This window comes from Centropristis striata, chromosome 5 (genome assembly GCF_030273125.1).
Source record: "Centropristis striata isolate RG_2023a ecotype Rhode Island chromosome 5, C.striata_1.0, whole genome shotgun sequence".
NCBI classification, from domain to species: Eukaryota; Metazoa; Chordata; class Actinopteri; order Perciformes; family Serranidae; genus Centropristis; species Centropristis striata.
This window is the reverse complement of record NC_081521.1, coordinates 20657141-20683607: the sequence shown is the minus strand read 5'-3', so window position 1 is coordinate 20683607 and position 26467 is coordinate 20657141. Positions and strand designations below refer to the sequence as shown.

The 26467-nt window shown below is 38.2% G+C and overlaps 2 protein-coding genes across 3 annotated transcripts in view; one reads left to right on the top strand and one right to left on the bottom strand.

The window, feature by feature from the left end:
- Window positions 1-731: 731 nt before the first annotated feature.
- On the top strand, window positions 732-3134 carry mipa (major intrinsic protein of lens fiber a). The gene is made up of 4 exons (XM_059333105.1): window positions 732-1223; window positions 1491-1655; window positions 1764-1844; window positions 2748-3134. The coding sequence occupies exons 1-4, from the start codon at window positions 864-866 to the stop codon at window positions 2931-2933; spliced, it is 792 nt and encodes a 263-aa protein (XP_059189088.1). The 5' UTR covers window positions 732-863; the 3' UTR covers window positions 2934-3134.
- A 3072-nt stretch (window positions 3135-6206) lies between these two features.
- The window catches only part of stat6 (signal transducer and activator of transcription 6, interleukin-4 induced), a 33536-nt gene continuing 13275 nt past the window's right edge, over window positions 6207-26467 (bottom strand). For both annotated transcript variants that reach the window (XM_059333104.1, XM_059333103.1), the window contains exons 4-20: window positions 26220-26303; window positions 25313-25496; window positions 22445-22545; window positions 21114-21262; window positions 19300-19416; window positions 18114-18281; window positions 16733-16820; window positions 16517-16639; window positions 16233-16325; window positions 12960-13163; window positions 12787-12881; window positions 10528-10661; window positions 9250-9399; window positions 9105-9165; window positions 8947-9006; window positions 7142-7258; window positions 6207-7057 (exon numbers count right to left, since the gene is read on the bottom strand). In XM_059333104.1, coding sequence (XP_059189087.1) covers window positions 6997-7057; window positions 7142-7258; window positions 8947-9006; window positions 9105-9165; window positions 9250-9399; window positions 10528-10661; window positions 12787-12881; window positions 12960-13163; window positions 16233-16325; window positions 16517-16639; window positions 16733-16820; window positions 18114-18281; window positions 19300-19416; window positions 21114-21262; window positions 22445-22545; window positions 25313-25496; window positions 26220-26303 — 1989 coding nt within the window. In that variant the 3' untranslated portion in view covers window positions 6207-6996. The remainder of the gene's footprint in view (window positions 7058-7141; window positions 7259-8946; window positions 9007-9104; window positions 9166-9249; window positions 9400-10527; window positions 10662-12786; window positions 12882-12959; window positions 13164-16232; window positions 16326-16516; window positions 16640-16732; window positions 16821-18113; window positions 18282-19299; window positions 19417-21113; window positions 21263-22444; window positions 22546-25312; window positions 25497-26219; window positions 26304-26467) is intronic.

The following is a 26467-nucleotide window of genomic DNA, read 5'->3' as shown; positions in this document are numbered from 1 at the left end:
GGCTTGTGCATCAGTGCAACTTCTCAAGGGAGAAGTGGTGTTATGAATGAGTTATTCTACCACTTTGTTTGTATTTATCCGTCAAGCAGACTGCTGTTGGTGCTCAGGTACAATATCTCCACCTCGCCCAGTAAAACAAGACTGGGAAAGCCCTCAGTGGACATATAAGATGCTGCAGCATTTCACATTCCCCTGCTTGTCCTCCACAAAAATACACCTTGAAGTGCAGCATGTTGAGAGCTCTTCTACATAAATAAATGAATCATCATGAACAGCTTTGATAATTTCTGGGCCTTTAAAACTTGCAACCCAGTAATCCAGATTCAGAATAACTACAATGAGCAGACAGAGGCGGGTCCCGGCAGGAGAAGGGTTAAATGATTTTGTTTTGATTTGTAGTATTGTGTGCTGGCCCCTCCCCTGGGCCCGGCGGGTCTGCTGTGGTGTTATAAAAAGGCCTCTGAGCTCCCCCTGCTCTGGTAAAGAGGCTGAATGTCTGCAGGACATGCTTAACGTTTGTCTATCCATGTTCTTCTACTAACAACCAGCGGGGTTGGCACATAGATGCACAGAGACTGGCGTATTGCTCCACTCAGGAGCTCTCTATGACAGAAATCAGAATTCAGAGCAGCAGATTGTTCCCAGTTGCATGAGAGTTACATGTTGAGCAGTTTGCGTGTTGTTGCATTTAGCTTTAGAGAGGCAGTTTCTGTTTGAGGGCAAACATTTTTTGTCATTTGCTCTGTGTTTTTTTGGTTTCAAACAGTCATTACTGTGGAGAAACAGCATCTCCTTTTAGGTAATTAGTTAGTTTTTCTGTTGACTTTTCATCCCTCCATTGCTTCGAGGTTGCTTTTGCCACCATGTGGGAGTTCAGGTCCATGTCCTTCTGGCGGGCTGTGTTCGCTGAGTTCTACGGCACCATGTTCTTTGTGTTCTTTGGGCTGGGGGCGGCCCTCCGCTGGACCACCGGGCCCCATAATGTTCTTCATGTTGCCTTCTGCTTTGGGCTGGCGGCCGCCACCCTCATCCAGTCCATCGGCCACATCAGTGGAGGACACATCAACCCGGCTGTGACCTTCGCCTACCTGATCGGCTCCCAGATGTCCCTGTTCCGTGCTTTCTTCTACATCATGGCCCAATGTCTCGGAGCGCTGGCTGGTGCTGCCGTGCTCTACGGGGTCACACCCGGCAACATGAGGGGAAACCTCGCACTCAACACGGTAAGATTAGCTACCAGACACTGGAATGCCACATCCATTACTGGTTCTGACTCCTATATATCGCATCACATTTTATGCATCCACTGACTGCTGAATATAAAGATTATGCATGAAAAATTAAGTAATATACATACAGATAATTGCCAGTTCTTGTATCTGCATTAAATATACAATAATCTAACTGTATCTAACAAAAACCACATTGCTTGTGTGTTTTTTCGCATGCACTCACATGATTAATGCTTCTTTTTTCCTCCCGTCTTGCAGCTTCAGCCCGGAATCAGCCTGGGCATGGCCACCACCATGGAGGTCTTCCTCACCCTGCAGCTTGTCGTTTGCATCTTCGCCGTGACTGATGAGAGGCGCAACGGACGCCTGGGCTCTGCTGCCCTGGCCATTGGCTTCTCTGTGCTCATGGGGCATCTTCTCGGGGTAAGAAGCAATTATTTTTTACAACTTTAAACCAGGATTTCTTACAAGAATCTGTTGTATCACATCACATATAAACCTTGAACTACTTTTTCTCTCCCTGTTATTTAGATGTACTACACTGGAGCAGGAATGAACCCAGCAAGGTCCTTCGCCCCGGCTGTCCTGGTCAGGAATTTTGTCAACCACTGGGTAAGATGATCAGATCTGTTAATGTTGTTACACTTCAAACTACAAAAAAATTAAAAATAAAAAAGGAAACAAATAAATGAAAAAGAGACTAAATATACAAGGAGAATGGACATAAAACAAAGTTAGAAACATTAAATACCACATGACTGTTTAAACAGATGGATTAAACTTTATTGGGAGACTATTTTAAAGCATAGGGGAAACCTATTTGAAGGCACAATCTAAAAAAAAATAATATATATATATATATATATATATATATATATATATTAAAAATTCTAGAAAAAATATTTTATAATTTTATTAGAAATATTAACCATAAAACTGATGTTGAAATCTAAATAATAAATAAATAATACTGTATTATATATATATATATATATATATATATATATATATACACAGTGTTATTTAATTGCTTAATGGTCTTGAATGTTAAATTACAGTAAATTCTATGTATAAAAATACATCATATTGCTGAATGTAAAATTAAGTCAACTTTCTGTTTTCTTACAGTAAAACGTTCAATTTAATGTAAAAACATGTAAAAAGAAATCATAAAAAATGGTAAAAAAGTCTGTCAATAAAACACTTACCATCATAATAAAATAAAAAACACTGTAGTTATTGTATATATTTTAAATATAGAGATATTTAAATATTTATTTAAACTCATTTAATGTTATATCGATATTTTTAAATAAATTATTTTTATTTAATGGTAAATGGCACCTTTTAGTTCCAGACTTTTGACTGTTTTTATACAATTATTATTATTTTTATTTATTTTTTACAGTGTTTACTGTATGCATGACTCTATAAGTGAGCACTTCAAAATGAACAGAAGGTACAGTAACATGTTGACCCTCACTAACACACTCTGCTCCTCTCTGTCACTGCCAGGTGTACTGGGTGGGACCCATGATCGGTGGCGCCATGGGTGCTCTGCTGTACGACTTCATGCTGTTCCCCCGTGTGCGCGGCCTCTCCGAGAGGCTCGCCACACTGAAGGGCACCCGGCCCCCAGAGGCCGAGGGCCAGCAGGAGACCCGGGGAGAGCCCATCGAGCTCAAGACACAGGCCCTATAAGCCTCAAGAAGAAGATTTCAGAAGCTTTCTGACCCCCCCATCCCTCACCCCTCAATCTGCACCCTCAGTTCCCAGTCCATCCTCGGTCCACTCGGCATATTTGCGCACATACCTCCTCCCCCACCTCCACACACACGCTAACACAGATCCCATTCACCCTCATCCAGAACTGGACCTATTGAATCACAGTGAAGGGGAACCCACAGCCCCGACCATCTCGCCTGATTTCACCTTTTCCCACCCTTCCTCCTCCTCCTCCTCCTCCTCCTCCTCCTCCCCCTTGGACTGCAGGACAAAGATGGAGGGTTAGAAGAAGACTTGCCACTGAAGGAAGCACCCTGTGCCCTGTGGTGTGGGGAGTCAGTCACTCCTGGCTGACCAGGTGGCTATAACTGCTCAGGACAGGGGCCTCTCTTGCTATCTTTCTTTCACTTTTCTCTCTCTCTTTCTGTTTTTCTCCCTATTTTGTAGTCTGCTAGGAGTGAAGCTACAGTAGAGCAGTGGACTTCTGCATGCTTTTCCATTTTGATCCGGTGTGATCTCGCCCTTCGTTTCGTTTTTGTTTAATGAACTTTGGGTAAATTACATGTACGTATTGTACTTTACCAGTATTTATTTGGCTCACATTCTCTTTTTTTCCCAGTTGTATGTGTGTGTGTGTGTGTGTGTGTGTGTGTGTGTGTGTGTGTGTGTGTGAGACAGAGAGTGGGTGTGCATGCATGTCTCTGTGCATGTGTATGGGTGTGTTTTGATTTTCATTTTTCATTTCCACAATTGTCTGTATCATGAACAAAAAAAACAATCATATAAGCATATTTTAGGGAAAGATGCAGCCTTTTCCCCCCGCCCTTACTGATAACTGCAGAACAGATTCCATGTTTCGAGTGATCCCCTTTTTATATCAGAAGAAAATAATTTATGCCTTTGAGTCAAGTCTTCAAGCCAAATTCATTCAGTTTAGAGTTTGTGTCTCATCTAGTGAAGCACACACACATTCATATTTATATTAAAATAAACACAAAACACAAAACTATCTGGTCTTTTCTGAGCTCAATGAAGTTACAATTATAAACACGTGGACTGGTATATAACCGCCACCAAATCTGTTTTTTAAGTGAGGAAATCTGCAGGTTTGTACCACATTTACACAACTTATACAGTATTCGTGTTGGGCTACATTTTAAAATGACTTTTTTCTGACATGAGCTTTGCTTTTAGAGCAGCGCTTATCACAGATTCATGTACAGGTGTGTGATAGTTGGTTTGCTTTTTACTTTTGCGTGTCTGCCATGGAAAAACAAAGAAAGCAAATCTGACGAGCTGTCATGAGGATTTTTTTTTTTTTTAGTTGAATTGTGTTGTTTGACACGACTGAAGGGTCTCTGTTACATCAACTCGAGGTTAGAAATGAAAGAGTGCATGAGGTGTGGTGGCTTGTTGCTGGTGTTAGCAAACACCTGGTGCCTTCTCTTTTCTTACGCTGAGCTGGGCGGCTCTTTTGGGAGTGAGATAGTTTTTATTGGACAAGCCCGTCTCCGACATATTTTGGGGAGAAGAGAGAAGGTCACCGCGAGGCGACTGAAATCTTTAGTGTGTTTGTACAGGGTGGTAAATGTACACCTTTATTTTCATACGATCTAAACGAGAGAGAATGAACTTTTGAAGTTGAAGCTCTACATCGGCCCGGCGTCCCCTCTCTCTTCCATCCCTCCTTCATTCACCCTACCTCCTCCCTTTGTTTACGAGGCAGCCGTCGTGTTCTGCTCTAATGAGGGGACATCTAAAAAGCTGCTGGGATGGAGGGACGGGGACGGGGACGGGGCGCTGAGAGAGATAAGTTAGCATTTTTGACAAATTTCACCCGAGCAGTTGTTGAACCAGACATGTAAGCTGATTCTCTTCCTGCTTCTCCTCTACATAACCTTTTTTTTTTCTTCAGTGTGATTTCCCTGGCAGTGGTTGAGTAGAATTTAGTGACATGTTGAAATTAGAAATTTGTGTTTTAATGGAAAAGCTTTGTGATGTACAGTGTAAAGTTTTCTTTTTTTAAAAATAATTTCATGATTGTTGAAACTGGATGGATAGGAAATATAATATGCTAGTTAATGCAATGTCTCCTCTCTGGCTGATGGATTACGGAAGTGATGACGATTATGTTACACACCAATATGATGCTTTCACTCGATGGACAGCCTTGTTGGTACACGGGCATTCCTTCCCCGATCACAATGCCATTGATTTATTATTTTTATATGTCAAAAAAATCCGAAAATTCTTATGTTTCCAATCATTTCTTTGTCTGTTTTCTTTTAGACTGAAAAATATGGGATTTAAATAGATGGTTGCACACAGGACAGAGCTACATTTGCATGCATCGGAAAGGAAAATCTGAGATGCATGCAATAATTATCATATATAACACATTCACAACATCATAAACACATGGAAGCTGTGATTCAGTCTGCAGAAACTCCTCTTAAAATACTTTAAAATCTGCCAAAAACAGCTGTGATATCAGTCAAGGATGGTTTATAGGAGGAGTCAGATATTCTCATCCAAAATACTTTGTGTCAAATTCAGCAAATAGCTCCTCACAGTCCTTCAGCTGTCAGGCTACACATCTATGTACATCTATAAACCAGAAAAAAGACACTTTTCTGGCTGCTCTCCGTGCCCACGAGGATCGTAATGAGACATAATCAACATAAGAGATATTACCTTCACAGCTTGGTATCATTTCTTTTTGTTTGTTTCTTTGGGGTTTTGAATTCGAAATATATCAACAATCTTTCTCCGGAATCACAGAACTTTAATGGAGCTTAAAACTAATGTTTTTGTAAATAAATTGACAAAATTTATATTTTGGTGGACAAAAAAAGAAATAAATGTCCCTACAGTCAAAGGATATGATCTGTAGTCTCAATTTATACAAAAGTAAATCCACAAGATATAAAAAGTATCATTACATGCATAGCAATGACAGTGAAAAGCTTCTCATAAAATCAGAAGTTGGTGCAATTTTCAAAATACATTCAACTGACACAATATTGTTCTTCAACCTGTAAGAACTTAACTGCAGCTCTAACTTATTTCCCAAAACAAAACAAAAAACATTTAAGTGACACATTTAAGACTGCAAACTAAATTTAATTAATTAAGTTGCATAAAATAGCATCTAATTTGAGAATTTACGCAGGAATAAAAGGTATGGAGATGCAGTTGACCATTTATTTTCAATTTATTGATGAGTTGTATCATTTTTTTGCATGAGGCCAAACATTATTGGCTGGAATTAACAAACCAAAGCTTAAAAATAACAGAAAATTGAGTCTTTAAGATATCATTTAAGCATTTCCCACCACCAACATCATCACAACTTCTGCCCTCTGCTGCAAAACATGTGTCCAATTATGTGGTAATAGTTTCACAGTCAACGGTGATAGAAAAGCTTATTTGTGTCCCTTATGTCCCATATCATAAACACAGGCGGAGTTATGGAGTTTTTTATCATGCATGCTGTGCGGTACGGCAATATCGGGTGTATATCCTACTGTAGCTGAGGCTTAGCCATCATAAGGAAGGGTTATATATACAAGAGGGGAATACTATTCATATACGGTCATGGACAAAATCATCTCTGGTAGCTGACATCCACAAATAAGCCAGCAGGTGAGAGAGAGCAAATCAAATATGAATCAAATGTAGATGACAGAACATTTCATTTGTTCTCAAGTTTGCCTGCTTCCGTGTAGCACCAGCTCGACATGTTGAGTCCCAGAGAAATCACACTTGCTTTTACTTACAAGTAGATGAAATAGATGGCTCACAGGTAGAGCGAATACCACGAAGACTGAGTCCTTGTTGCAGCGGAACCAGGTTCAAATCCGGCCCAGAGGTCCCTTCGCTGCATGTCTCGCCCTGCATTCTCTCTGTCCCGATCAAATAAAGCGTGAAATGCCACAAAAAAAAATTTAAAAAGTCTTAACGTGGAAGAAAAAGTCAACGCAACGACTTTGGTCTCTCTCTGATGTTGCTCCAAAAACAACTTTGACGGGAAATCCTCCTAATGGTTCAGATCTTGGAGAAGAGTGTCCAAGTCTAGCTCCATGTTGTTACCAGCTGGACTAAAAGATAAAACAGACACATTCAGTTAGCGATCAACCTTGGTTATTGGATTTCATGCACAGACGTGTGGATAAAGAACCTACTTGTGTTCACTGAAGCCGCCAGGAGGGCTCTGGCAGAACTCAGGAGAAGGTGCAGAGTCCATGATGTCCTGATTCAGCGTATCTGAATGGGGGCTGAATGGCTGCGGGAACTGATGCCTGACAGAAACAGCAGGAAAAGGAGTACTATCAACCAATAATTATTAAAAAATGAATAACAAGCTTCCACCAGAGGAAGCAAACTGCAACTCAAAGGCCTCATTATTCATTCATGACATTTTAAAACAGCTAAGATATCAACAATTAAATGCATCACATTGAGTTTTTCTCAGTCCGTGTTTTTTTAAAGGCAGCCGTACACAACTAAATGTAAAATCGATACACTGTTAATCGTAGAAAGAAATTATAAAAACAGGCATCAGTTGAAATCTGAACTTTCCGACAGTCCTTGTCTCACAGCTTTAGTTACTTTTAAGATTTCACATACAAAACACACGATGAACTGACAAAACATCATGTTTTCTGCAAGTAAAATAAGTTAAACTATCCAACAGCAAACAAAATAGTGCAAATGGTGTTTGTTCTTTTACTTAACCCCACTACCACGTCTTGAAAAGATATCCAAAAATACAGCCTTTATCACAGACAGAAACTGTAAAAACATGCATCATGGTCCGAATTGTAACTTTGCGACAGTCCTTGTACATTTCCGTGAGAAAAAGTAACCAAAACAAAGCTTAAAATTTTGATATTTCTGTCAGAATCACTTTATTCTACATGTTTCATTTAAAAGGTTGCCAAAAATAAACTGTTTGCAATAACTAGATTCTGTTAAAAGCATTAAATTCTGCTCCTCGGCCACACTGTGAAGCCATAAATTATCTGAGAAATTCAACTTTCCCCCCTTTATTATGATTTATGTCATTCTAACTTTTTTTTCTGCACAAAAGACATGTTTGAGTTGTTCACACTATCCATAATTGTGCAAATTCCACAGAGTTGCATGACTTATATATTGCAGTGAAATCCAAGACCCCAGTGAGTAAAATGAGCACTGAAAAATGCACTGAAAAATCTTGGGGTTCAGAAGGTTAAAAACTTAAAAAGAATTATCAGACTGGTTTCTGAATTCCTGCTGGTCTAATTATGTAGCCATGGACCACCACAGAAAGCTGATCAACAGCAACACAAATGCATTAATAAATTCCATTTCATTCAATTCAGATTATTTTAATATTTATTATTTATTTAATACAACTCGTGTTTTTCTTTTTTTTATGATTTATGTTGTAAGTGTGTTACTCTGCACAAGACATTTTTCATTTGTTCCCACTTCAAACCATGATTGTGCTTATTCCATAGTGCTGCAGGACTTTATATATATTTTATATAAAATACAAGGCCATGGTGAGTAAAATGTAAAAAGAGCAAAAAAAATAACGCCCCAGAAACAGCTTGTTGGGGTTCAGAGGGTTCAACATAGTTTTTCTGTGCGGTTATTAAAGAACATTTATTATGTATCCCTTTAAGAAGACTTTTCTATTTTATCAGACTTTATGGAAGATGATATTGCATGGCCATTTATACAATTTTTATAGGCAAAAAATCAGAGTGCCTCCTACATTTTGCACCAAATTTCTCATCTAAAATTCACCAATTTTATTATCTCTTTCAAGGTTTCCTGTGAGCGCCATAAAAGTGACAAGCAAACATAAATGTGCAGAAATAAAAGCAGTGGAAATGTGGAGGATTGGTCACTATCTGCACCAGGGAACATGAGTGAGAGGAAGTGAGTTGCTGATATGGAATTAAAGTGAAAGAGGGAAATGTGTAGCGGTGACACTTACACGTTGAAGCCTCCTTCAGCGTGGGGCATGGAAGGAGCTGGGAGCGTGCCTGCAGCTTCCCTGCAAACACACACACAAACATGACACGTTACCTGAAAGTGATTTTACTTTAAGTGCATCAGATGACGTGGTTTGCTTGTAGAGAAACAGTCCCTTACGTGCCGACTTTAGTATGCAGAGACACGGGGATGTAGCCTCTGTTGGCTGCTGCTTGAGGCTCTGTTTAAAAAAGAACTCCATTTGTTAGCTGATCTCACTTGAGCTTCACAACATAGATGTGACTCTGTGCATGAAGAGCATTACCTGTGTAGAATTTTTTGAAAACGTCGTTTTTATCGAATTCAGGATACAGGTATGTTATGTGGATGATGTCTCGGATGCGGTCGCCGAGGCTTCGGATCTCCAGATCTCTCTTGGTGAAGGGTTGGATGTTCTGAATCTTCTGTCCCCCGTCTAGATGAACAAAAGTGAGAGAGAGAGAGAGAGAGAGAGAGAGAGAGAGAGAGAGAGATAGAGAGTCCATCAAATTTCGTCTGTAAAAAACATCAGAATATATACTAGCGTTCAAAAGTTTGGGGTCACCCAGAAAATGTCTGTGTTGTTTCCCATGAAAACAAACTGTTTTATTCATGAAATTAGTTAAAAAATTGACCAAATATATAGTAAAGACATTGACAAGGGTAGAAATAATAATTTCAACTTGTGCAAATCTCCAACTTTACCTCTAGATACTCTAGAGATACTTACCTCTAGATTTGCTTCTCAAATCAGCACAAAACAGTTTTCATCTGTGCTAACATAATGCTCAGGTGTTTTAATGATCAATGAGCCTTTCAACACTATAAACGTGGATTAACACAATGTGCTACTGGAACACAGGAGTGATGGTTGCTGACAATATCTAATAGATATTTCATAAGATCAGCCGTTTCCAGCTTTAATAGTCATTTACTACATTAACAATGTCTAGACTGTATGTCTGTTTTTTGGGGGGGTTTTTGAATTAGTTTTTCTTTAAAAAATAAGGACATTTCTAAGTGACCCCGAACTTTTGAGCGCTAGTGTAGATCGGTATAAAACTGAACTGTTTGGTGTATTTAGGTGCTACTATGGTGTAGATTTCTGGTGGAAGAACCCCAACTAATTTTGATAAAACAACCCTTAAATATATGCATTGTAAAAAATTCCATACATTTTGCACTACAGACACTACAGGTGAATGGAGTTAAAAGTTTAACTAATTACCATCAAATGTCCCCAACAAGGACAAAATTAAAAGTTAAAAAAGTTTTTTGAAATTTTATGCTGAAATATGCAAATCAAACATTATCCAATGCAAACTTTTAGTGAATTTAGGAGAACTCTACAGACAAATAGATAAAATGTGGTAAAATAAAGACCTAAATCAAGCAAAATTTAAGATTTCAAGCAAAATCTCAAATTTTACCACTGATATGTATGAAAAAGTATTTTCTTTACATAAAATAGCAGATATAAGAGACATATATGTGATTACACTAGCAAACAACAAACAGAAACTAAAGACAGTAAAAGCCACTCTGGGGCCCCACAAACACTTACTCTCAGAAGCGGACACGTATGCGATAGTGATGCCTCCGATCTCAGAGTCGCTGAAGCGCAGCAGGAACGTCCCGTTGGGTCGGTCTTTGAGGATCAGGTGCAGATGTTGCTTCCCAATAAAACCAAAGATCAGCCTGGTGGAACAAAACATGGCAGTCAAAACATCATCATCAACGTTTTATGTTTGAGAAAGTAGCTTTCTGGGAACATTTGCAGAGTGTAAATAAATGCACAATCCACATAAAAAAGATGTATTTTTCAAAAAAATTCCTATATCGAACACCATATCGGTTATTGGTGAATTTTTCCCGCTCTACAATCAGTATTGGCATCAGTCTCAAAAATCCCATATCAGTCAGGCTCTAGTTTTTGGCACACGAGAGCCTCTTTTTAAGGGTTTTCAACCAAGTGGAGAAATATTACGCTAAGTGGGAAAATGACATCTCCTTCATTAAAGGACCCTGAGAGCATCTAGATTTGTGACATGTGCCATTTAACCCATTTAGACCGATGAAACGTCTGCATGTTTTTAATGATTTGGTCGTTTTTAAAACAAGTAACCAATGAAATGCAACATGATAAGCTGAAATACGTGTGTGGAAGGCAAAAGGGGAAAAAACAAAACAAAATACAAATTCTTCAACGTCTCCACATGGGAGAATTGACAGAAAATGAAGTTGAACAGTGACAGGATCATCCAAATCATCATTTGTTGTTGATGTTTTAAAAAATATATATATTAATGCTTTTTAGGACACGGCAACAATTTAGAGTTAAAGTCAAAGGTTTAAGCACTCAAATGGTTTTTATTTCATATTTCTATGTGCTACAGAGGCTGAGAAATCTGATAATTGTTTTTTTAAGTTAATAGATTAAACAAAAAATCTTGAATTTTAAGTCAAAGGCAGAGCTCCATAGTTACAGCCAAGGGTGTAAGATTTTAAATTGTTTTTATTTCATGTCTCTATCTGCTACAGAGGCTGAGAAATGTTTAGGAAACATTGCCATCCTGTGCAGTTTTTCTTTTGGCAGGTGGTTTTGCAACAATGCTGAAGTTTTAGAGGGTCTTTTTCTAGGTGGACTTAGGTCTTAATGGGTTAATAACCTACACATCTACCAGCGATTTATTTTCTTTACATCCTTTGTCTACCCTTTTATTTTTCCCTTTGTCAACCTCAGTTTTGTGTTCTCTACAACTTAGGGTGTCACCTGAAAGTCCGTACCAAGGTCCGTGTTCTGTTACATTGTATACATTTGGTCCTGTTGGTTTTGGTTTCACACTGCAAAAGGAATAAGGGACTTTACAAGACAATTCTACTGGACACGTCATCTCCCTGTGTACTTCCGCGGCTCATTTTGTTTTGGTTACGCTGCGTTGTTAGGCCGGCCGGCATCTGACGTCAGTGTTACTTCCTTAACGTGTTTACACTAAATGAATCCAGCGAGCCACCTTTTACTCCGTTTGAGTCCTTTTCCCATGCGTTATTTCAGTCTTGTGGCAGTGAAGGTTTCTGCTGCTGTCCTCAGCCCCGTTGTGCACACAATTAAATGTTTGTCCTTGGTCTTGTTGCCGCTGATTAGTGATTGTGCTCACCTGCTGAGGCGTGCAGCAGCACGGCTGCTGTCACACACACGCAGCTGCACCTCCAGGCAGGTCGCCGCAACAAATACTTTTGCTGGTCTTTTGCTACCAGCAGCACCAGCTTAATGAGCAATATGTGAGAGTGCTTGGTATTTGCAAGATGAGCCTCCTCATCATGCCAAAACTTTATCGCTATTGACAGGAGAGGAGGAGAAAACGGCTCACAATCCTGCAATCCAACTTCCTGTACCGTAATTCGAGAGCAGAAGAAGAAAAAAACTTCCTGTCATTGACACGAAGGTCCGAACTATAAAAAAAGTTGTTTTCACACTGCAAAAGGGCCGTGGTTCGTTTGGTCCGGACCGAGACCACCTCTTTTGGTCGGACCAAACTTTTGTCCTTTGGTGCGGACCATGGTCCGCGGCACCTTTCACACCTGGAATTTAGGTTCGGATCAAACTGAAAAGTCCTAAAATCCGGACCAAACGAGATAGGTGTGAAAGCGCCCTTAGTCACTGAACACGTGTCCTTAACCTGGTTGTTTGTTATATGTATATATATATTTGTTTTTTTGCTTTGTTAGATAAAATTGTTGACCAAAAAAATTGTTATATTATTAACACACTAGAGCAATTTGGTGATATTTAATATTAACACAGCAGGAGGAGTGTGCTCACCCTTCACTCCAGTAGGCCTTCAGGTGCTTCTTGGTCAGCTCCATCACTCCCTCAAACCACTGCCAGAAAGTGAACGGTCGACCCGGGAGAACCTCCTGGAAGAGGGACACTGCAGTGTGAGATCTGAGTGTACGCCAGCCTATGTGTGTGTGTGTGTGTGTGTGTGTTTGTACCTTATTAAACTGGGCCCAGGAAACCATCATGTTGCTGAAGTCGTCCGCAAAGTCGGGCCTGTCAAATATCTTCTGGGCCAGGAAATGTTGGTTGTACTGGTCCAGGTTGTGATGCGTCTGGACCTCGGAGGTGAATTTACTGTTCAGGGTGCTGTACATCATCCTCCAGGGCACGCGCTCCGGCACCATGAACGGCACTCTGTCCTGATGATGACAACAAGAATGTAGTAAATTGAGGCACTTTTCTACCATTTTCTGCTACTTTATTCTTCTTCTCCACTACATCTCAGAGGAAAATGTTGTTCTTTCTACTGCATTACATTTGTCTGACAGCTTTAGTTACTTGCTAAACTAAGATTTCAGGTACAAAACACACGATGAACTTATAAAACATTGTGTGTCCTGCAAGTAAAATAAGTCAAACTATCCAACAGCAAACAAAATAGTGCAAATGCCTCCCAAAAATACACCGTCTATCATAGAAAGAAACTGTGAAAACAGCCAATTTGGCTGGAAATTTTAACTTTCAGACAGTCGGATCACAGGTTACTAAAGTTTCTATTCCAAAAAGTGACCAGAATTAAGCTTAAAATTTTGATATTTCTGTCAGAATGTCTTTATTCTACATGTCTCATTTAAAACATGTCCAAAAATAAACGGTTTTAAATAACCAGATCCTGTTAAAAACATAAAATTCTGCTCCTCAGAAACACTGTGAAGACATGATTGATTCTGCTGAGACGAATGGTCAGGTGACAAATATTCACTGCCAATCTGTTTACACAGAGTCGAGAGGAGAGGACAGGACAGGGCAGGAGAGGCTGTAGGTGCCACTTTCCCTCTAATTTAAGCTGCAATTAATAATTCATCGCAGCCAAATATCTTTTCAATTATCAGTCATTGCTGCCACAGAGTCTTCTTTTGTTGTTGTTGACAGATTTGGAGGATTTTTTGTCAAATTTAACTTGCATTTTTTCTTTTTTTATGATTTATGTCATTATAACTGTGTTTTTCTGAACAAAAGACATGTTTGAATTGTTCCCTCATATATCCATCCAGGACTTATAGAATTATTATATTTTTTATATACTGCGGTGAAATACAAGGCCACAGTGAGTTAAATGTAAAAAGAGCAACAACAAAAAAGCCCTTTAATGGCTTGTTGTTAAGTAAAGGATCTGAATACTTTTTCCACCACTGAGTATCTCAAGTGTCTTGACACTGTCCATTTTGTTAGTGCGGTTTGGCATTTCAGAGGATAAATGTATGTCTTACAGACCACATCAGACCGTTTCCAGTCAATGCTATGATTGAGAAAGCACAGAGAGAAGCAAACAGGAAGCCCGTCCAGCCCCAAAGAGCTTCTGTACGCTCTGTTACTGTAAGTATCTGGCTCACTTCCAACTCAGCTGCTGCTGCTGCTGCATACAATATTCTGTCTAATGAAACATACCAGATTACTGTGATTTTCAATGTTGAATATGCAAACTCCCAGGATAGGACAAGATTGCATTTTGGCATTAGATTAGATTAGATTCTTGTACACTATGCAGTAAACCTATAGAAACATACAAACAACAACAAGAGGTCAGTCTAGCCAAACTGTAGGGAGGTAAACAATGCCTCCATCCTGCTCAGTGATTACTCTCCTCTAAATATTCCATTACGGAAAACTCAATAGGCCTTTTTTCACAGCAGACATTGTAACTTAAAAACTAGACGGGCACTCAGAGAGAGCAGATCTCCACTAAGGCCCTGCCCAATCTCGCAATGTTTACCAAAGTGGAAAGTAACTGTGTATCAGTCTGATCTGCTCTGAAATGTAATGGGCTCTTGGCACTGCCCTGTGCCACATCCCCCAACCGAGTTTCGTACAAATCAGGCCAGTAATCCTGCTAACAAACAGACAAACCAACAAACAAACATGCAAACCAAACCGTACCCCTTTTCCACTTTATTAGGTAATCAAACAGTAGTCGCAAGGTGGCCAACCGTATGATTATCTGCAAGCTTTTGTTTTGTTATTACATATATTTAATTTTATCCAACAAACAAGCATGGACCAACTATTAATTAATTCTCCTTCTGATGATTTCTCTCCATTCTTGCCTTCTCCATCCTCCTTTTCCAACCTGTGGAGTACGAAATGCCCACTGACGGCATCACAGTTCGCACCTCAGGTCAATAAAAACCTGATATTTAGTGTGTGAACAGTAATGAAAACCTGTTTCATGTTGGTTTATTATTTATATAAATGGATAATAACACAGTTATAATGACACAAATCAGAAAAAATGTTTAATTTCTCTAATAAATTATTTAAAATTTGGGGGGAAATATGGAACTTATATATACAACACTTTTCCAAGTGCCCACAATTGTCATATATATTGGAAGAAAATAACTGGTTCTCCACATGCTATACATATTTAAGTATTGTCATGTTTCCAGCCTCTCCTGTCCTCTCCTTTCTGCTCTGTGTAAACAGATGTTCAGTGAATATTTGCCATGTGACCGTCACAGCAGAATCAATAATGGCTCCATAGTGTCTCTGAGGAGCAGAATTTAATGTTTTTAAACAGGATCTGGTTAGTGCAAACACTTTATTTTTGGCATTGTGTTAAATAAGACATATAGAATAATAAATAGAAATATCTCAATTTCAAGTTTTGTAGTGGTTAATTTTTCTAACAGGGGCTTTAATAACCTATGATCTGTTCAAGGACTGTCGGAAAGTTCAAATTTTGAGGATAATGCCTGTTTTTACAGTTTCTTTCTGCGATGAATGGTGTATTTTTGGCGATCCTTTAAAGAAAACATATGTTTCAGTTTGTTTCAAACAAGGTTCAGAGGGTTAAATAATTTAATGATGCATTATTACTATATAATTTTAGGCATTTATGTTCTACTACATTGGGTATTTGTTCTTTTCACTTTCTTTCCTGCTCCTTCACTGTGTTTATATGTTTTCTCAGTTAAGTGTGAGCAGCTGCTTGGTGTGAATATAGAATCAAGTGATTTTGACAGAAATATCACAATTTTAAGCTTAATTTTGGTAATTTTTTCGCATAGAAAATTTTGTAACCTATGATCTGTTCAAGGACTGTTGGAAAGTTAAACTTTTTGCAATAATGCCTGTTTTTACAGTTTCTTTCTATGATAAAGGGTGTATCTTTGGTGGCCTTCTGAAAAAAACATATGTTTTCAATCCAGAGGGACAGACTGATAACAGAGCAACACAGAAGGCTGATAAATGAATAATCTGACACTTACTGGTTCAGAAAAAGCGCAGTCCCATATGATGGTGGCCAGAGCGTTGTTGTCCTGACTCCCGTGGACGATGACGACCAGCGGCAGTGAGATCATCTGTAATAAAAAAAAACCTCCATCATTTAGAAGCTGTTAGCTCAGTGAGTCACTGCTGAAGCCACTTAACAAAGCTGCCAAATCATCGGAGGCAACTTAAATAAAATACAGGAAAAAAACATTGTTATCATGACCCTGCAATCACCACCTGTAATTAAGCAACAGTTACAGAACAATGGGCAGGGTCAGACCTGTATCCTGTAGGGAATGTCACACCCTGTGATGTTGATCTCTGTCGAGAACAGGAGAGCAAATTTCTCCTCCGTCACAGACTCTGATCCCTTTCGGTCTGCTCTCTTGATCTTCTTGATAGACTGTTAATAATAACCAAAATAAAGAGTGTTAAATGTGTGAACGAGCCTAAACAATAATCTCATTTAGACTGAGAAATGCAGAGTAGTACGTGCCATGTTCCTGAAGGTGGCACATGTGCTCTTGCTGGCCGTGTTGTGTTCTAGGATGGCGGTGTTGTTGATCAGCTCCCCGACATTATCACTGCACGGAGCAAACATGAGAATTTCAACCTCAATTCTTCTCTCATAGTATTATATGCCAAGTACCATACTTTAACCCATTTAAAGTGGTATTATTTTACTTACTTATGTTCTATAATTACAGACAGGCTACGGACTCTCTGCCATGAGATCTGTCAACACCTACTTGCTTAGTCTAGCTAAATGTTATTGTTTTCTGACTTTTAATAGAGCTTTATTAGCTATTTATTTATTTTTAGGCAAGGCAAGGCAAGGCAAGTTTATTTGTATAGCACAATTCAACACAAGGTAATTCAAAGTGCTTTAGTGCTTAGTATAGTCTTTATTTAAGATTTATGATGGTAACAATAATTACAATTATTATCGTTACTATTTTACAATTATTATTATCTATTTTTTAAATTTCTTTTTAGTATCCATCTATTCATTTATTTTATGTTATTTAATAATAGCTTTTAACTGAATTTATCCATCTATCCATATTGTATTTAAATTGTATTTAATCTATTTTTTCAATTTAATGTATTTTTTATTTTTTCTATTTTATTTTATTGTTTTAGTCTGACTTTTAATATAGCTTTATTAGCTATGTATGTATTTATTTATTTAATTTTAGTATAGTCTCTGATTAGGTTTTATGATGTAATAATTATTATTATTATCGTTACTATTTTAGAATTACCATTATCTTTTTTTTAGTATCCATTTATTTTATTTTTTTAAAATCTTTGTCAATTCTTATTTTATTTAATTCGTCAAACGTCCTCCCTTTTTTAAACTTGCTAATTTTTATACTGATCCAATATAAAAAAAACCAATCCTATATCTTTTATATCATTGCCTTATACCTGTGATTATACATAAGTATAATTTTATAATTCTTTCATGTAAATGGGAATGAGCATTGACAGAACAACACACTGTATAAAGAAAAAAAAACTTAAAAAGGATCCTTGTTTATTTTTAAACAGACTTCTTTTGATTAAATTATATTATAGAAAGGTAGAATTTACCCTTGGACTGAGTAGTGTGTAATTAACGACGACTAAATCAAATATATATGTTCAAGTTTTCATCTTATAAAGTTATTTCAGATTCCTTAATTATTGTATTGGAATAAAGTGTGAGTTAATTATTTTGAGGTACAGTTACAGTACTCCCAAAATAATTAACACAATAATTACAAAAACACTTTTTCTATAAAAGGTGAAAATATGAAAACCAATAAGTGATGTGCACTGCATCTCTCCTCCTCCTCCTCCTCCTCCTCCATGTTGAGCTGTGTGTGACTCACCCCGGCATGCTGCCCACGCTCCTGGCCTGCATTTCATTAATGATTTGTGCCTTCAGCACCACGGGCTTCCCGGGAGCCACTTTTTCCCCCAGCAGATATCGCACTGTTGTGGAGAACTTTGACTGGGTCTTAATGACCTGAGGGGGCTGCTTGTCCACCACCAGAGAGCTGTAAGAGAATTCAGTTACACGAGTGAGGAAAAACTTGCCACGTTTAAAAAAAGATGTCAGTGTTTTCCCTAATGCTGGGCTTACACCAAACGATATTCACAGTCCCAGACTAAAAACTGAAAGTCTTTCGTAAATCTAAGGTAGTAAGGTAGTACTCTGCTGTTTCATATCAGTCTTTTCCTAGTCTTGGGTTTGGATCATATCAAACAAGTTGCAGTGACATAACACAATCAACAACCAATAGATAGTTGAAAGAGCTGATTAATATAACTATTCAATTGAACACATAATTAAATAGGGCATAAATGTATATCATTAATTCATTTATACATTTTCCTTTCCTTTATTCTTCTTTATATCTATTTTTACTGTAAAATAGTCAACTTTTCATGTCAGAAAAACAGAAACCCTTTTTCAGCTTTGTGAGGGGGCATTTTTGTACATTTTTAAGTAAAATGCATCAATTGTAAGAGCAGTTTCTTCAAAAACATACTGAGCTGCTAAGAAGAAAGTGTACTCTAAACAGAGCCAAATAGTCAAATACTATCATGCAAATTCACATTGTAATCCCCTGTGGTGTCTCTGGGAACAGGATTTAATTACTATGATGTAAATGCCTAATGTTTTAAAGTATTAAGAATATAGTATTATTTTCCATACATTCTTGTAAGAAATACATTTTAAGAAAAAAAAAGACAAATCTGGATACAAAAATATGGAAAAGCTTCAGCAGATAATAAACACATGCCCAAAAAGAACAAACTTGCTCAAAGTCAATCATTAGAATCATTAGATCTAGTTGTTTAGGTAGTTTTTATGCTCTCCACAGTGATTTTGCATTCATTTGGCTTTGGGTGTTGCTCCTTATAAAGGGAGGGAAAGTACATCTTAATGTTGTTTTTTGTGCGTGAAGCAGAGGGAAAGTTTGCGTTAAATATATTTACTTTCTTTCATAGTTCTCCAATTAACAATATATATAGATATATAGAAAAATAACTAAAATGAGACTGTGCTACCTTTGAATGAGAACCTGCAGAAGTTTTCCCAGCCTCTCCTGGAGCTCTGGGATCGGTTCTCCAATCAGCATCAACTCTTGTCTCAGCTTCCCGTTCACACCAAGCAGCTGCTCACACCTGACAGAGGAAACACAGAAACACAATGAAGGAGACGAAAGAAGGTTAAAAAAACAAACACCTGAGGCAGTAAAACATAAATGCTTAAAATTATAGAGTAATAACGCATCACTGGAAACAATAAGATGTGTTTACCAAAGAAAATGACTTTTGATATTCAACCTTCTGAATTGAAACGTATGTTGTTTTTTTTAAAAGATCTCAATTTTTTTACATTTTGGAATATTTGAAAATATTTCATTCATCGTGGAAAGAAACTGTAAAAACAGGCATTATTGTCGAAATTTGAGCTTTCATTTCATTTTATGGATTACAGATTTTCATAATTTCCATTACAAAAAGTAACCAAAACAAAGATTAAAACTGTGATATTTCTGTCAAAATCACTTTATTCTACATGTCTCATTTAAAACGTATTCCAAAAATAAAGCGCTTGTAATAACTAGATCCTGTTAAAAACCATTCAATTCTGCGCCTCAGAGACACTGTGAAGCCATGATTGATTCTGCTGAAGCGTGATTTCCACCAGGGGCGGAACGGCTGCGTTACGACTCCGTTGCTGATCGCTGCCACTCTAATCAATGAGACCATTTCCACCGGGCGCGCCGCGGAACGTCTCAGCAACTTTCCGCTCTACAGTGCGATCAATCCGTAGCACTTCTATTTTTGCCGTGAGCAGTTGCTAAAGCGCGTCAAGCTCAACAGAGCAGATCGCACCAGACAGGAAATCCGACACAGAATCAACGTAATACACTTCCGCCTCCTTTCAAAATAAAACACAATACACAGTTCATGTAGCCTAAAACTACTTCACATCAACATTGTGTCTTGACAGCGGGCACCAGATCAGCAATCAATCAATCAATCAAAGGGTCTCAGAGGGTCAGAGACATGGACGACAAGAGTCTGATTGTTGAAGTGGAACATCATACAATCATTTATGACATAACACATTGTTTTTATAAGGATAGATGGTCAGATCAACAGATCTTCCACGTCGGAGAAGCAAAGTAAGCTGTTGGTTGTTGTTGTTTACTTCATACACACAGTTTATCACAGGATCTCGCGGTCTCCCGTACGTTCAGGATTATAGCGTGTTCTTTTTATCTTGCGTGTATACGGCTGGCTCGCTACGCAGCCGTTACGCGCCCGGTGGGAACTGGCGCCGAGCAGAGGACGGGCAAAACCGCGGCGGAGCCGTTCCCGCTGTTTACACAGAGCAGAGAGGAGAGGACAGGAGAGGCTGTAAAAATGAAAATAGTTCAACATGTATAGCATGTGGAGACCTGATTGTTTTTCCAATATTCATGACACTTGTGGGCAGTTGGAAAAGTGTTTTCCAATTTTATTACAATTTTTTTAAAGAAGTTATCCAAGAAATGCAATCCCCCCCCCCCCCTTTTTTAAATGATTTATGTCATTATAACTGTGTTATTCTGCACAAAATACATGTTTGAAATGATAATTCTTTATTAGAAGTTCCCACTTCTAGCCATGATTGTGTTGATTCCCCAGGGCTGCAGGACTTATAGATTGCAGTGAAATACAAGGCCACAGTGAGTAAAATGATCAAAACAACACCCTGAAACAGCTTGAGGTTCAGAGGGTTAAAACCTTAAAATAAAGAATTATCAGCAACAGCAATACAGATGCAAAAAGTCCAAACGTGGAGACAGGTGTAGTGGGGTGCACCTCACCAGGTCTGCAGGGGGTTCAGGTTGTCATCGAAGGGATGTCCGATGGCAGCCTTGTGCTGCTCCCACCGCCACGCCTTCAGCCTGCTCATCAGTCGGGTCTGACACTGGTCCAGACAGTCCACACACTCCTTCAGCAGCTGGAAGCGCTTCTGCAACATCCAGAGACATTACACTGAGCGTTACATTCCCCCTGCAGGTGTGTGTGTGTGTGTGTGTGCGTGTGTGCGTGTGTGTGACTCTACGGGCCTCAGCTCTCGGCACAAGGCCTTTGGCTGTTGAATCTGTTCATCTGCAGCTAATCAGTCAGTCTGATCAGATTGACTGTGCAGTGTGAAGGCTGAGGAGCTGCTCTTCTGTGTTTCGAGTTACTTTGTGAGGATTTTGAGGATCCTTAAAGCAGTTTATGGTTGTTGGACTAAAAAGTAATAAAAACTGGTCATTTCATGATATGTATATATTTAAAACGAGTATTTACAGTGTTAACAGTATTTACAGATTAATGCAGTTACAGTTTATTTACTGTATTGTAAATTATTTCAGATTAGTATTTGTGTGTATAAGTTAAAATGCATGCTATCTCCTCTATATTGCATTTGCAAAGTGCAACTGTTCATGGCTTGCTTTGAACTGTGCGCCTATAATTGGCAACTTCTGCTGGCAGGCTTTTTATGATCTGACCTTTAAGTTTCTGTTGCATGTGTAGGGTTTTTTCTTTTGCCTTGCAAGGAACAATCAGTGAGGAGCTGCTAAATCTTGTTTCTCCTGTTCCTCTTGAGTTCATTTCTCTGGTTGTTAATTTGAGCAGGGCTCTGCCCAATCGTGTCATTATGCTTCCATATTCTGGCAATATTCCTCGTCTAGTTTTATGTTAGACCAACTTGGGCTTGTAACACTCATGGCCCACAGAAATATTAAATATGCCATAAACAAAATTATTTATCTATAAGTTGTTAAATGTGTCGTGTATAAAATGTCCAAACTTGATCTTTCTGAAATTCCCAGAGCTGAACGTTGTTGTCTGTTAATTGTTGAACAACATTTAGATTAAGTTTTTGAATAAATTAGATTGAAAAGGATGCAAATTCTTTAATGGTCAGGAGCGAGATATAATCTCTATTTCCATTTTTTTCTGTTGATTGATTAGCTGCCTGATAAAGTCCGAAAGTAAGATTTAACAGTATGAAGCTCTGGCCTTAGAGTAGCTGCCTACTTGGCTAAATCAGCTGCGTTTTTTTTTTAGTGATGACAGGCAACTTTAATTTCTTCATAATCTACCAAAAAGAAGAACTAATATTATGCCACAAATGTCGGTACTTGCAGCTGAAGCTCACCGTGGCCATGGCCTTCACATTGTACTCCAGCTGCTGGATGTGATTCTGGAGTTTCTGGATTTCTGACTTTGCAGGATCCAGTCCGTTCTGTTGGATCGGCCCTGTGCAAACAATAAAAAGCACCATATATGTCAAGGCCAAATGAAAGAAAAACAGACATTAACAACCGGAAGGACAACATACTTTAACGCCTGAATGGGAAACAGTGACAATTGTTCTGACAGGGAAGCAAAACTAAAAGTGACTCATTTACGTCATCCATTCAACGTAAATGATTAATGCTTTTATTATACAATGGGGCACAGTGGAAGTGGCATTTCTTAGGAAAAGGAAATGTACATTACAGTAATAAAACCGGTTTGACTGAGCAACAAAAAAAGAAGGAAACACAAAGTTATTTTAGCTTCATTCTTTATATATGACAGTATTCCTTTGCACTTGAAAAACACACTGAAACAGAAAGGAACGCAAAGACAAATGTTCTCTGTTAGCTTCTGTTGAGCATGGGGGGGTTTCCAACTGAGCTGTGAACTCACATTTATGTCCTGGAAGAGTCAGAGAAAGTGGAAAAAGAAGCACTGAAAAAGGCTGTGGTGGTAAGAGTAGTAGCTGCTTTTAACACCACTGACCACTCAGTTCTGTTCTGCCACCGAAAAATAAGCAGGCATCTCACATTCATTTGAATTTCTGCAAAACAGAAATGTTTGGAGGAAGCCAGGAGAAGTGACATTTATCAGATAATTTTTTTATGATGCATCTCATGATACCTGTGTTATTCTGCACAAAATACATTGTTGAGTTGTTCCCATTTCTAGCCATGATTGTGCTAATTCCATAGAGCTGCAGGACTTACAGACTGCAGTGGCCACAGTGAGTAAAATGAGCAAAAAACACCCTTTAACTTGGAGTTCAGGGTTGCATTTTGCAAGCAAGAAGAAACAGAAACGTTGGGAGGAAGCCCGGGGGAAGTGATGACATGAGGGGTGCCTCAGGGCTTCCGTCTTGGCCCATCACTATTTCTCTGTCATGCAGTCAATAAGAACAGGTTTCTATTTCCCCACTCTTAATCAATCTACACAACACTGTCTCATCTAGATAAAAGTCTACACATATGACTTTCTGACATTTAAAGCATATACACCAGCAGTTTCGTTTTGAAGCCTTGAGCCAGAAGTGCCCATATTTGGAAGAGAGGCTTGGCTCTAACTGAGAACTAGAGAACCACCTATAGTAAAGGTGCAGTCCGCTGCCAGTGTAGATCCTATACTGGCAGTCTGACTGCACCTGGCTCCTGGCTCTGTCATGCTTCAACATGCTACGGAAATTGCTGATGCAGGAATCGGAGACTTCAGTTATAAGTTGGAAGTTTCTAAAAATGACTCACAAGGAGAAGTGACATTAACAGTCAACTGTACAGTGTCACAGCCAGTTCTGCCGGAGCTTCCCGCCTATATGTTTTAACATTATGCTAAAGTTGGGGGTAAAGTTAATCAAAATATGACATACTAAACCTATGCATACTTTGGATTAGTCATTGAATATGCATGAACCAAGAAGTAAACCTAAACAATCAGAACTACTAGAGTCCAACAGTTTTAAACAGGGCAGAGGTCACTGTGCCTGTGACAAGATAAAGACATTTCTTTGACACCGCAGGTAGCTTCCATCTTTCAAGGTAAACCAAAAACAAGGTAAAAGCAATTAAAATCTTCACAGGGTCGTAAATACACTCTGCACCACACCCTAAAACATACCCTGCTTTATCGTCTAGGTTGTATTTGATTTCATGTTTTATTGAATCTTGAAACCAGCAATAGAGACCATAAACCTGTTAGAACAACATGTTATGAGGTAATAAATCAAATGAGAAGTAGGCTAATTTTCTCAAGTACTGTATTTAAGTGCAATTTTGAAGCACTTGTACTTTACTTGAGTATTTTAGATGACGTCCATACAAAGTAAAGCCTATTAAGATCGTAACTCATATACAACAACTTCCTTACTTACTACTAATAAGCAATAATTCTGAGGTTATTGAGGGGAAACTCTTAGTTAATTGCTTACTGGTTGTATAATAGGGCCATGCAGAAAAAGGCATTAATAACTACTTAATAATTACTAATTAAGAGCCAATATGTTACTTATTTGCATGCTAATAAGCAACTAATTAATGTTGAATATGTGTTCCCTAATCTAAAGTGTTAACAATGAGCCCTAGCTGGACAATATTATACTGCTGCTTACATAAATACATCAAATAAAATAATAAAATAATATATTAGAATATATAAAACAATCTGAGTGGGTCCATTCTTCATAACAAGTACTTTTACTTTTGATACTTTAAGTTCATTTTGATGCTAATACTTTTGTACTTTTACTTCAGAAAGTTTTACAGTGCGGTATTAGTACTTTTACTGAAGTAAAGTACCTGAATACTTTTTCCACCATTGGTCATTTTCTCATTTTTGCGACCAGTGGAGTCGCCCCCTGCTGACCATCAGAAAGAATGCCGTTTTAAATTTCTCCTCAGACTACAACTAATGATTATTTTCACTACTGTATAATCTGTAATATAATCTGTAAGTATTTTCTCCTATAATCAATCAATCATTTAATCAGTATCATGTAAAAAAAATGGTGAAAACCGGCCAACGTTTCCAAAGAGCTCATAAAACTAGAGTAAAAGGGAACTAAAATAGCTTACTCCAATTTAAGTTTCTATGAGTAATGTCGTTTCGTAAGGTCTGGCTGTATCATTAAAGCTTTTTGACACTTAGTACTACATATGTTACATAAATATTAGAATGTGAAGCAAGGTGTGGCTAAAGAGGAACTCAGTCTACTGTGTGTTTGTGTGCGTCTCACCTTGTAAACCCTCATAGTTCTGCCTCTCCCAGTTGAGGTCTTCTTGCAGCTGGTGCATCTTTTGTCGGATCTCCTGGACCTCCAGCACCTTCAGGACCAGGTGGTCTACATCCTGCGTGTTGGGGAACGTTGACTCACTGTTTGGGTACTGTGGATACTGTGGAGGGTTGGGCATCTGAGGGGGCTGCAGACATGGAACAGCAGTTAATACACTGAATCAGTGCTAAGGGCAGGTTAGTTTTTGTAAACTTTAACAGTGAAAATTACCTAAAAAAAAAAATTAACTTTACTTAGTATTCCCTGCAGTCAAACCAAATCATTTATTATTACCACAAAATGTTTAAAGTTAAACCCCCTGAACCTTTTTTTTTTTTTTTTTTATCGCCAAAAATACACTGTTTAGTGTAGAAAGAAACTTTAAAAACAGACACTTGTTGAAATTTGAACTGAATTTGAAGTTTCTGTTAGAAAAAGTAACTAAAATTAAGCTTAAATTTGCTTAAAAAAAAGCTTAAATATCTGTCCAAATCACTTTATTCTACATGTCTCATTTAAAACTTGGCCATAAATAAACTGTTTAGAATAATTAGATCCTGTTAAAAACACTAAATTCTGTGCTCATTTACACAGACCAAAGAGAAGAAGACAGGATAGGTTGTAAAAATGCAAATAGTTCAATTGTGAACTGTGTAATTTTGCAAAAAATTGATTTTTGAGTTGTTCCAACTTCTAGCCATGATTGTGCTGATTCCATAGAGCTGCAGGACTTTACACATATTTTTTATATTGCTGTGAAATGCAAGGCCACAGTGAGAAAAAATGTAAAAAGAACAAAAAAAAACCCCTCTAGGTCGTTGGGGTTTAGAGGGTTAACTAATCACAGACAGCATGTGTTCACAGATCTCACCGTGCGGAGCAGGACCCTTTCCTTGGTGAGGATGTCTCGGACCATCACTCCAAACTGCAGAGGCTGCCGCATGTGAAACATGTTCTGTAAATCGAGCATACATCAAATGTTAAAAGCAGTCCATAACATAAAGGTGTAACTATCAGTATGCAGTGGTTTGTTCAAATTTATTCTGGCAACAAATAAGCTTGTGCGATTATCACGAATCCCTATGATACACACATTAGTGTGTATATTTACAGTGTCAG